Below are 12,857 nucleotides of genomic sequence, written 5' to 3'. Positions count from 1 at the left end.
TTATGTAGCATTTTTTTACATCAGCGTCACAGCATCCAGCTCCCTTTCCTCCCCCAGATGCAGAGCTGGTTCTCTCAGCAGCTTCACTGAGGCGACAGCATGGGTAGATGACGATTGGGTAAATCTGGATTGTTGAGCTAGTGCAGCGGTATATCATTCTCCATTTTTTCTAAATGTGAAATTGAATGACCTCTTTTGACAATGGCTTTGGCTATCATTCACATCAGGACGGTGCAGGTGGGAAGCTTCAGCTGAGAGATGTTTGCTAAACCAGGATAACTTGTTTAAAATGAGACTTTTCTCTCCTTTTGTCTTCAGAAAAGAAAAACCTCTTTTTAATTGGTTGGAAACTTTCTACCTCCTTGGCTTGGGGCCTCTGGAAGTCTTCTGTGAATTTGTATTCCCTTTCACCTCCTGGAAGCTGAAGTACCCCTTTATCCCTTTGTTACTGACCTCAGTGTATTGTGCAGCCGGCATCACATATGCTTGGTTCAAACTGTATGTTTCAGTGTTGTCTGACCCTCCTTCCAGCAAGACAAAGAAACAATGAATAAAGGAACTGCTTGGATGTCTTCCAAGCAATTATTTCATGGGAAATTAATCAGAACTTGAAGAAAGTTGCTGGTGGCATGAACCATTCATTTCAGTAGTTCTGTTTGGAAGACCATTCTTCTAAACTTGGCCTTGCCCAGCCTAGCGACGTGATTGTCACCATGGTGAGAAGCCACTTATCCTCCCTAAGCAATGAAGCACATTTGAAACAAATCTCGCCTTGCCCTGTTCAAGTCATCTGAGATGATTCAGACTGCTGTGCTTGCTCACAGCAAGCAGGGAGTCTACCAACAACATGATTATTTGTAGCCTGTGATGACCATTGTCAGGCTATAAAGCATAATTAGAATCATGTGCTAAGGGAAATAGAAATAAAATGCTGTTTTGTATTTCTGAACAAGAATGTTCTGGATCATTATCCGCTCCTATATTTTCCTACTGGCGTGTGCACACAAGCAGGTGATGTTCTGTCCCCATTCTATACACCTTGTTCCAAGAGGTGGTTTTTGTTGTTGGTTTTCTTTCTTTCTTTCTTTTTTTTTTTTTTTTTGAAATTATACAATAACAATACTCACAAAGCCAGGGGGTGAATACTTAATGAACTGGTTTGGCCTGTCAGCATATCAACGCTTGCGTTGAGTTAAGGACATCTTGTACAGTTCATTTATTCTAACAGCAAGCTCTGCAGTTTTGATAAGGCTGCCACTTCTTAAACTTTCGTCATATGAACAAACTTAAGTGGTTTTTGCAGCCTGGCCATGTCCTCTCCCTTCTAGAAGAGTCCTTCACACACACTTTTTATCCACGACCCCAGTTTGCCGAATATCTGCTGCACAAATTCAGCCAGCGTTTATCCAGCCAACACCAGGACCTTTCACACATTTTATTTACCCCTTATCCTCTAAGAAGATCAGAGTCCAAGTCAATGGCATCCTGCGATGCTAATCCAGCTATCCCATCCCTTGAATCCACTCAACTTTCTGGAGACATCTTTTGAGTCCATTGCAGAGATAAAGATGGAGATTTTGCCAAAGGGGGAGAGAAGCATAGCCCCTCCAGCCTATTTTCCTCACCACAGTCCCCTTCACACTTTGTGTTCCAGCTGTCCTAACAACTGCAAATTGCCAGTGTGCCATGCTGCTTTGTGCCTCTGCTCCCTTTCATCCATTCTGCTTCCTGTCTCTCGGCTGACTTTCCTACCCTGTCATGTGATTGTACGTACTTCATCAAAATTAAACTTAACTGCTACCCTATGTATGAATATGCAGGTAGTACGGTGTAGTGATTAAGAATAGGAGCCCCAGAGTCACACAGCCTGATCTTAAATCCTGCCTCCATCATTTTTTTATCTGCAGCCAGGTTATGTAGCCATCCTTTGCCTCAATCTCCTTGTCTCTAAAATGATTACAAAAAATTTAGAATGCTGCCTGACACATGAATGTGCAATAAATATCACTTGATATTTTTATGAATCCTTTCCTCTGCCTCAACCTTCTCTCCCCATGCCCCAGAACTGAGTACCCTCACCATGTGTGAGCTCCCATGCTGGGGAGTCTACATCTAATATTAATTCGTTTATCTTCTTTCCCCAGGAGGTACTAGCAGTTTGAGAGCAGAGACCACACTTGTCTTAATAGCCCCAGTTTTTGGCACAGTTGAATGAATGAAGCACACCGCACAGGCCATAAATCTAAGTGTTTACTAATACCAGCATTAATGCAAGAGATTAAGTGTAGTTCACATCTTGGCCAATTGATGTGCAAGCAAAAAAAAAAAAAAAAAAAAAGAAAGAAATTAGAAGTTGAATTTGGATGCATATCAACAAGGCCAAATTTAATCGTACTTTGTAGATTGTTCTGTGATGGCAGAACTGGAAGAGCCTATGTGGTGCAGAGATTTCCAGAATGTTCCGAAGAGCATGGGATGTTCCTGGGAGTTGCCTCAGAGGCTCTGGGCCCTGTCCCATCTTCCACCAAAGCAAATATGCTTTAATCTATTTCATATATTGGGCTTTGCATAAATTTTTGTTTGACAAAGAGTTCAAAGTCCAAATACAGTTTCTTTAAATCAATTCAACCTCAAGGGGCACCTGGTAGCTCAGTTGGTGGAGCCTCCAACTCTTGATTTTGGCTCAGGTCATGGTCTCCCGGTTCATGGGATTGATTGAGCCCCATGGCAGTGTCCTCACTGACAGCGCAGAGCCAGCTTGGGATTTTCTCTCTCTCCTCTCTGCTCCTTCCCCTGCTTGTGCTCTCTCAAAAGAAATAAACATTTAAAAAATAAAATAAAGCAACCTCTTACGTTACCAGGAGGGAAACTGCTCCAGAGACAGGAATATCTTGTTGGTGCCACACAGACTCGAACCCACACTCCTGCCTATGGCCCAGAATTCTCCCAAGTACCATACTTCGTATTCATATATTTAAACTTTGCAAGATGTGGCTGGCTTTCAATAACAAATTTCTAGGTTTCAGCAGTTCCTAAGTAAACCAAAGTGCTGTTCAAAATGTTTTGAAATCTAGAAGTAAGTAAAGTCAAGAACAAGCTAAGGTTGCCGTCAAAATTTAAATAGGGTATATAAATAACTCCTTTTTTACCTGCTGTTTAATTTATATGCAGTGTGCCAAGCTTTAAGAAGATAAAAGAAAAGAAAGATGGGAGGGACTTGGTACTGTTGCTCCCAGTATCTTTACCCAAGCAGGGGGGTAGAGCCAGAACCAGCAGGGAGCTACCGGGAAGATGCACTGCCTTTCCAGCCTGAAACTGCTATGGTGTCCTTGTTAATCACCTCCACCTGAAGCTACTCTTTCTGAAGGAAGCACTTCAGTGTCAGCGAACTGCCCCCTACATACAGTCTATGTGGCTGTTATGCAGCTAATGGAGCAGGAAAGCATTCCAATAAAATATGGCCTTTGAAAAACTACTCTTGAGTAGTTTGATGAAATTACATTTCCGTCATGATTGTGGTAAAAAGCAAATCTTTTGACCCCTCTACCTCATTTCTGGTGCTCCAAAGAAACAGACTACTGTGCTGATGGCAGCTGAGATTAGAGCAAACCTATAAACCTCAAAAACTTGAGTCAGTACAGCCGTTACTATCTCACAATGAAGTCCCATATTCAGCATGCCCGTTTAATAGAAAGATCGATAAATGTACCAATTTTTCTGTTTTGGTCCCAGGAGTCAGAAATAAAAACAATAGGGGCACCTGGGTGGCTCAGTCAGTTAAGTGTCTTGACTTTGGCTCAGGTCATGATCTCATGGTTCGTGAGTTTGAGCCCCACATTAGGCTCCATTCTGACAGTGTGGAGCCTGCTTGGGATTCTCTCTCTCTCCCTCTCTCTCTGCCCCTCCCCCACTCATGCTCACTCTCTCAGAATAAATAAACTATAAAAAATATTTAAAACAAAAAACAATATGCCTATTTCCTATGAAAAGGACAGGACCTGAAATATACCTATGTACAGAATCACAGAACTCTAGAATCCTAGAAAGGCTCTCAGATGATTACTCGGCACATTTTTAACAGTTTTCTTGACAATAAATGGTCAGTGTGGAAGTGTTCACCACTTCATAAAACAGCCCCTCCCATATTCCTTAGGGCATTTAATGCTGAATTAATATTTTTCTTCCTATGACACTTACTAGTTAGTCTCTGGAGGAGTACATAATGAGGCCCTATTCCCATTTATGACAGCCTTTCAAGTGATACACAAAAGGAAAATCCCATATTGTGTCCTCTTTTGTTGAGTGCCAAGCACTCTTCTAGTCATTACCTCTTTTACCCTTCCTAAAACTTTGGAAATCAAATTCATTTATTATTCCTTTAAAAAAAAAAATTCACAGAAGCACCTGGGTGGCTTAGTCAGTTAAGTGTTCAACTCTTAATTTCGGCTCAGATCATGATCTCACAATTGGTGAGACTGAGTCCTGCGTTGGGCTCTAGGTGGACAGTGAGGAGCCTGCTTGGGATTCTCTCTCCCTCTCTCTCTGCTTCTCCCCCATGCATGTGAATTCTTGTGTTCTCTCTCTCTCGCTCTCTCTCTGTCTCTCAAAATAAAAATAAACTTTAAAAAATTACAAAAAACATATTCACTGAATTCCTACTGAGTATTTTGTACTATGCTACGTGCTAGAGATCAAAAGGTAAACAGAGACATATTTCTGCCTTCAAGGAGTTTATATTCTAGTGACTGGAGAGTCCTGAAAGCCAGAAAGAGTGGCATGAGCTGAAGTTGGAGAAGTAGGCAAGGCCCAAGTCATGCAGGGTCTTTTACGCCATTGTAAAGAAATTAAATTTTATTTTGAGTACAATGAGAACAAAAGGGTTTAAAAATTTCTGAATTGATTTTCATGTACATGGAGCAAAATTCAAAAAGTCCCCAGCCACCCAGTTCCCCTACCAACAGGGCAACGATTGCCATCAATATCTTATATCATTCCAGAGACACCAGACATATCTGTATGTTTATAAACACACAAACGATACCATTCCACACACTGTTATGACCTTGCTTTTTCTTCCTTAATGTATTTTGGAGTTCATTCCATTATAGGTATATATAAAATTCCATCATGCTTTTTTTTTTTTTCCATCATGCTTTTTTAACAGCTGCATAATATCTGTATCTGTTATCTATTGCTGTGTAACAAACTCTGTGGCTGAAAAAGCACATCTCTTATCTCAAAATTGTAGGTCAGGAATCCAGGCCCAAGCTTATCTGGTTCTCTGCTTTGGGGTCTCTCACAGGCTCCAGTGACACCTTGGAGCTATGTTCTCATCTCAGGGTTTGACTGGGGACAGATCTGTTTTCATGCTCACACAGTCCTGGCAGAATGCAGTTCTTTGTGGGTTGTAGAACTGATGACCTCAGTTTCTTGCTGACTGTTGGGTAGAGGCTACCCTCAGTTCCTTGCGGTGTAAGCCTCCCCATAAGGTAACTCACAACAGAGCAGCAGACTTCATCAAAGTCAGCAAGGGAGAGAGTCTGCTAGCAAGACAGATGTATGTTATGTGATGTAATCATGGAAGTGACCTCTTGCCACCTTTGCCCCATTCTGTATATTAGAAGGAAGTCCACATGTCCTACCTACACTAAAGAGGAGGGGATTACACTGGGCTTGAGTACCAAGAGGCAGAGATAATTGGGAGCCATTTTCAAGTCTGTCCATTAAGTTATCCATTGTATAGATGGACCATAATTTATTTAACAAGTTTCCTCTCAATGGACCTTTGTTTCCAGTATACTTTACTCTGCACATGCGCTAGGATTGCACATGTTATAGGATTAAATTTCTAGAAGTGGTTTCTGTGTTGAAAGCTATGTGCATTTAAAAATTGGTCGAATATTAGGGGCACCTGGGTGGCTCAGTCAGTGAAGCGTCCGACTTCGGCTCAGGTCATGATCTCAGTGAGTTTGAGCCCCACATCGGGCTCCATGCTGACAGCTTGGAGCCTGTAGCCTGCTTTGGATTCTGTGTCTCCCTCTCTCTGCTCCTCCCCTGCTTGCACTCTGTCTCTCTCTCTCTCTCAAAAAAATAAACATTTTAAAAAATTTTGAGGAAAAAGATTATTAAAAAAAGAAAAAGATTAGATTGACAAATTTTACTACATCAGAAATTTTTTTATTTAAAAAAGTTTTTTTAAGTTTATTAATTTTTAAGAGAGTCAGAGTGTGAGCAAGGCGGGGGGCAGGGTGGGGCCCGCAGAGAGAGACACACACACACAGAATCCAAAGCAGGCTCCAGGGTCTGAGCTGTCAGCACAGAGTCAGATGCAGGGCTCGAACTCACAAACTGCGAGATCATGACCCAAGCTGAATTTGGATGCTTAATCGACTGAGCCACCCAGGCACCCCTACTACATCAGAATTTTAACTTCTGTGACTTCTAGCCTTATAAACAAAGTTACAAGACAGACAACAGATTAAGGAAGAGTATTTTATAACATATATAGGAAAGGATTCATATTACCTCACACAAGAAGTTTCTATAAATCATTTTTAAAAAGACAACTCCAGGGGACATCTGGGTGACTCAGTCCATTAAATGTCCCACTCTTCGTTTCAGCTCAGGTCATGATCTCACGGTTCGTGAAATCGAGCCCTGCATCAGGCTCTATACTGACAGCATGGAGTCTGCTTGAGATTCTCTCGCCCTCTGCCCCTCCCCCCGCTTATTCTCTCTTTCTCTCTCTCTCTCTCTCTCTCTCTCTCTCTCTCTCTCTCCCTCCCATTCTGTCTCTCAAAAATAAACAAATAAACTTAAAAAAAAAAAGAAGACAATCCTAGGGGTGCCTGGCTGGCTCAGTTGGTGGAGACTGTGGCTCTTGATCTCAGGTTGTGAGTTCAAGCCCCATGTTGGATGCAGAGAGTGCTTAAAAATAAAATCTTAATAAAAAAGAAAGACAACTCTAAAGAAAATAAGCAAAGTATATGAACAAGCAACGAAACAGAAGGAAACTCAAATGGGAAATAACTATTTTCATTGGATAATAGGGAAATGCAAATTAAAACAACATTGAGCTCCCGTTTTTCACCATCAGATTGGCAAAAATTAGTGTCACAATAGAAAACATTGCTACTTTCACACATATTGTGGATGGAAATGGAAGTTGGATCAGTCTTTTCATACAGGAACTTGGTGATATCTAGTAAAATTGAAAATTCATATATTCTGAAACTCTTTTACTTGGACTTATATAATATCTATACAGAGATAATATATACAGAATGTGTAGACCTTTAAAACCACACACAAAAATTGTTTTATATTATTTATGAATTCATTTATTAACATTAATATGGATACTAATATACATATGGAATTTAGGATCATGGTTGCCTCTAGGAAGGAAGGAAAAAGACTGGGACTTAAGGTTGAGGCCAAGAGGAATTTTAGCTTCGTACTGTATTATTTACATATCTTTGAAGGAGAATATATACAAATGTGTGCATCTGTGTATATACATCAGGAAACCATAAATCTGAAGTAAATACAACAAAATGTTACGATGGTGAGTATATGAGTATTTATTATATTGTTCCTTATACTTGAAGATTTTTAAAACTTTTTTTCAATGTGAAGAAGACTTTTATTTTTCGACATACTTAATTTGAGATGTTTGTAAGATATCCTGGCAGAGATTTCAAGTAGGAGAATAGATGTATCATTTGAGCTCAGAAGAGAGTTTGGGCTAGAGTAAAAAAAATGCTAGAATCATCAATATATACATGATAATTAAGGCTAAGGAAGTAGATATGTCACCCAAGGAAAGAGAAGAGATAGTAAAGACAAGAGGACCCAGGACAAGTCTTGAGGAAATCTAACCTTTGCAAGCTGAGAAGAAATAGAGGATGGAAACCGAGAAAATGAAACCAGTGAAGCAAGAGAAAAATTAGGAGTGCATGGTGTCCTGGAAGCTAAAGGAAGAGAGTGTTATTGAGAGTATGAAGAGGACAACTGTGTCTAATGCTGCTGAGATGTTGAGTAAAATCAATGAGTGTGATAATATGGAGGTCACTGGTATTCTCGTTAGGGTAATTTAACTGAACGTGAGAGCAGAAGGACATTGTCATGGGTGACCAAGTTTTCTTAGACAAAACACACAAAGCACAATCACAAAGAAAGAAAATGGATAAATGTCCCTACATAAAAACAGTAAATTGCATTAGTGTTGAGAGTATCTGTGGAATTACTACAAATCAGCCAGTAAAAAAGACAATCCAATCCAAAAGAAAAGTGAATAAAAGATAAACAATCAACTAATTCACAGAAGAGGAAACTGGAATGGTCAATATTTTGAATGGTCAAAATATTCGTTTTCAATAAATATGAAAAGAGATTCAACTTTACTAATAATCAAGGAATGGCAAAACAATAACGAAATAACATTTCTACCAGTAGATTGGCAAAATCGAAGTTTGACAATGGCAACAGGCAGGGGTTGCCAAGGAAACCAACAAAATCAAGTGGAAAGCTATTAGAACTAGTAAGCATTTAGCAAAATGCTAGACATAAGAATGACATCTTAATCAACGTTTAGAAAAAGTAATCGAATATAAGCTATCATTCCCAATGGTAACAGAAACTATACATACCTAGAGACAAGCTAACAAAAATGTGTAATAGTTTTATGGAGAAAATTATAATGTTTTAATGAGGGATATAAAAAGAAAATTTGAGGGGCGCCTGGGTGGCGCAGTCGGTTAAGCGTCCGACTTCAGCCAGGTCACGATCTCGTGGTCCGTGAGTTCGAGCCCCGCGTCAGGCTCTGGGCTGATGGCTCGGAGCCTGGAGCCTGTTTCCGATTCTGTGTTTCCCTCTCTCTCTGCCCCTCCCCCGTTCATGCTCTGTCTCTCTCTGTCCCAAAAATAAATTAAAAAAAAAAAAAAAAACGTTGAAAAAAGAAAATTTGAATAAATGGAGACATATACACAATGTCCATGCATGAGAAGGCTCAGCATTTTAAATATATCAATTCTCCTCACATTAGTTTATAAATTCATTACAGTTCTAATCAGTACCCCCAGTGAGATTTTCCAGGGAATTTGACAAGTTGATTTTAAAAATGAGGACAAATAGAAGTGTACAAATAGTAATAATAACCACTAACATTTACTGTGAGCTAGCTTTTGAAAAAATATGTGGGTAACATGCCCCACCAGAAATAAAAGAATATTACAAAGTTGTAGTTATTAATGACCCAGCAATCGCACTATCAGGTATTTATCCAAAGGATACAACAATATAGATTCGAAGGGGCACATGCACCCCAATGTTTATAGCAGCATTATCAACCATAATTAAACTATGTCGAGAGCCCAATGTCCATCAGCTGATGAATGAATAAAGACAATATGGTATATATACAATGGAATATTACTCAGCCATCAAAAGGAATGAAATCTTGCCATTTGCAACAACGTGGATGGAGCTAGAATGTATTATGTGAAATGAAATGAGTCAATCAGAGAAAGACAAATACCATTTGATTTTACCCATACGTGGAATTTAAGAAACAAAACAGATGAACATATGGGAGGGAGGTAGAGAAGAGAAGGAAACAAACCACAAGAGACTCTTAATGATAGAGAACAAACTTGGGTTGACAAAGGGAAGTGGGTGGGAGATGGGCTAGATGAATGATGGGTACTAAGGAGGACACTTGTTGTGATGAGCACTGAGGGTTGTATGTAAGTGATGAATCACTGAATTCTACTCTGAAACAATATTGCATTGTATGTTAACTAAAATTTAAATATAAATAAGTAAATAATAAACAAAGTTGTAGCTATTAGTGTGACAAAGGTACAGTAATTAGCAAAGAAATCTGTAGAATAAAATAAAGTTCAGAAATAGACTATGACTGTTAACCAACCCTTTTGTGGTAATCATTTCACAATATACATGTCTATCAAATCATCACATTTTATACCTTTAATTTATGTTATATCACAATAATGTCATAACAAAGCTGGAGATTTTTAATTTTAAAAAACAAATAAATAGACTATAGCATTTCTGATAGCATGATGCATAATAGAGTTGGAGTTGATTATTGGTGGGTGAGTATGATGAACTACTTAATAAATGGTGTTGGGCCAGTTCTCATGTGTAACATTCCACATACCCAACACGAAAATAAAATCCAAATTGATTAAAGACTTACACATAAGAAATTAAAACCTGGGAAAAATATATAGGGTCATATCTTTATGATCACAGAATAAAGATTTCTTTTTTTTTTAATGTTTATTTATTTGGGGGGTGAGAGGGGCAGAAAAAGAGGGAGAGAGAGGATCCCAAGCAGGTTCCACACTCAGTGCAGAGCCGGATGCAGGGCTTGAACTCACAAATGATCATGACCTAAGCCAAAATCAAGAGTTAGATACTTAACCCACTGACCCACCCAGGTGCACCATGGAATAAAGATTTTTAAACAATATGAAAAACATAGACCATACAAAAAAGATTGATATATTTGACTAAATCAATTCTTTCACTTCTGTATTACTTAAAAAATATCCTCCATAAATAATGCTCAAAGGCAAACAAAAGATTTGGAAAAGATATCTGCTACCTATATAACAAGGGATTAGCATCAGAATATGTAAAGAATTCGGGGCGCCTGGGTGACTCAGTTGGTTAGGCGTCTGACTTCAGCTCAGGTCATGATCTCATGGTTTGTGAATTCAAGCCCCATGTAGGGCTCTGTGCTGACAGCTCAGAGCCTGGAGCCTGCTTCGGATTCTGTGTCTCCCTCTCTCTCTGCCCCTCCCCCACTCATGCTCTGCCTCCCTCCGTCTCTCAAAAATGAATAAATGTTAAAAAAAAAAGAATATGTAGGGGCGCCTGGGTGGCGCAGTCGGTTAAGCGTCCGACTTCAGCCAGGTCACGATCTCGCGGTCCTGAGTTCGAGCCCCGCTTCAGGCTCTGGGCTGATGGCTCGGAGCCTGGAGCCTGTTTCCGATTCTGTGTCTCCCTCTCTCTCTGCCCCTCCCCCGTTCATGCTCTGTCTCTCTCTGTCCCAAAAATAAATAAAAAATGTTGAAAAAAAAATTAAAGAAAAAAAAAGAATATGTAAAGAATTCTACAAATCAATCAATAAATAAAAGACAATTCAAAGGAACAAAATGGACCAAGGATAAAACCCAGCAATTTGCTGAAGAAAAGACCCAGATGACCAATAAATCTATGAAAGACTTCTCATAACCTTTCTAATCATCATGTATATTTACATTAAAATGAGATGTGTTTCTTTTTAAAGCATATATTTAAAAAAAGGAAAAAATGCATTGTTGACCCCACATTGCAAAACGATCTTTTTTTAAAGCTTATTTATTTATTTTGAGAGAAGAGTGAGAAAAAGTGGGGGAGGAACAGAGAGAGAGGGAGAAGAGAATCCCAAGCAGACTCTGCACTGTCAGAGCAGAGCACGATGTGGGGCTCAAACTCAAACGCTTAACCAGCTGAATCACCCGGGTGCCCCAAGTGCGTGACTCTCGATCTCAGGTTTGTAAGTTCCAGCCCCACACTGAGGGTAGAGATTGCTTAAAAATCATAAAACAAACAGGGGTGCCTGGGTGGCTCAGTCGGTTAAGCATCCGACTTTGGCTCAGGTCATGATCTCACAGTTCGTGAGATCAAGCTCTGCATCAGGCTCTGTGTTGACAGCTTGGAGCCTGGAGCCTGCTTGGGATTCTGTGTCTCCCTCTCTCTCTGCCCCTCCTGCAGTCTTTCTCTCAAAAATAAATAAACATTTTAAAAAAGAATGAAAATTGAAACTAGACCACTTTCTCACACCATTCACAAAAATAAACTCAAAATGGATAAAGGACCTGAATGTGAGACAGGAAACCATCAAAACCCTAGAGGAGAAAGCAGGAAAAGACCTCTCTGACCTCAGCCGTAGCAATTTCTTACTTGATACATCCCCAAACGCAAGGGAATTAAAAGCAAAAATGAACTACCGGGACCTTATGAAGATAAAAAGCTTCTGCACAGCAAAGGAAAAAACCAACAAAACTAAAAGGCAACCAATGGAATGGGAAAAGATCTTTGCAAATGACATATCGGACAACGGCCTAGTATCCAAAATTTATAAAGAGCTCACCAAACTCCACACCCGAAAAACAAATAACCCAGTGAAGAAATGGGCAGAAAACATGAATAGACACTTCTCTAAAGAAGACATCCGGATGGCCAACAGGCACATGAAAAGATGCTCAACGTCGCTCCTCATCAGGGAAATACAAATCAAAACCACACTCAGATATCACCTCATGCCAGTCAGAGTGGCCAAAATGAACAAATCAGGAGACTATAGATGCTGGAGAGGATGTGGAGAAACGGGAACCCTCTTGCACTGTTGGTGGCAATGCAAATTGGTGCAGCCACTCTGGAAAACAGTGTGGAGGTTCCTCAAAAAATTAAAAATAGACCTACCCTATGACCCAGCAATAGCACTGCTAGGAATTTACCCAAGGGACACAGGAGTACTGATGCATAGGGGCACTTGTACCCCAATGTTTATAGCAGCACTCTCAACAATAGCCAAATTATGGAAAGAGCCTAAATGTCCATCAACTGATGAATGGATAAAGAAATTGTGGTTTATATACACAATGGAGTACTATGTGGCAATGAGAAAGAATGAAATATGGCCCTTTGTAGCAACATGGATGGAACTGGAGAGTGCGATGCTAAGTGAAATAAGCCATACAGAGAAAAACAGATACCATATGTTTTCACTCTTATGTGGATCCTGAGAAACTTAACAGAAACCCAAGGGGGAGGAGAAGGAA

At 39.8% G+C, this 12,857-nt stretch overlaps 1 protein-coding gene across 5 annotated transcripts in view; it reads left to right on the top strand.

Moving 5' to 3' along the window:
* The window catches only part of ALG8 (ALG8 alpha-1,3-glucosyltransferase), a 40,062-nt gene that overhangs the window by 26,206 nt on the left and 999 nt on the right, over positions 1-12,857 (top strand). For 2 of the 5 annotated variants that reach the window (XM_049619780.1, XM_049619808.1), the window contains one exon: positions 319-955. The exons of 1 other annotated variant lie outside the window; for it this stretch is intronic. In XM_049619780.1, the coding sequence (XP_049475737.1) occupies positions 319-550 (232 nt within the window). In that variant the 3' untranslated portion in view covers positions 551-955. Of the gene's footprint in view, positions 1-318; positions 956-3,171; positions 3,687-12,857 lie in introns of those variants that run through there. 2 more of the 5 variants (XR_007455327.1, XM_049619790.1) reach the window with 2 other exon arrangements.

The sequence above is a fragment of the Panthera uncia genome, chromosome D1 (genome assembly GCF_023721935.1).
Source record: "Panthera uncia isolate 11264 chromosome D1, Puncia_PCG_1.0, whole genome shotgun sequence".
NCBI lineage: Eukaryota > Metazoa > Chordata > Mammalia > Carnivora > Felidae > Panthera > Panthera uncia.
The sequence above is the reverse complement of the archived record's forward strand: the minus strand, read 5'-3'. Positions and strand labels throughout refer to the sequence as shown.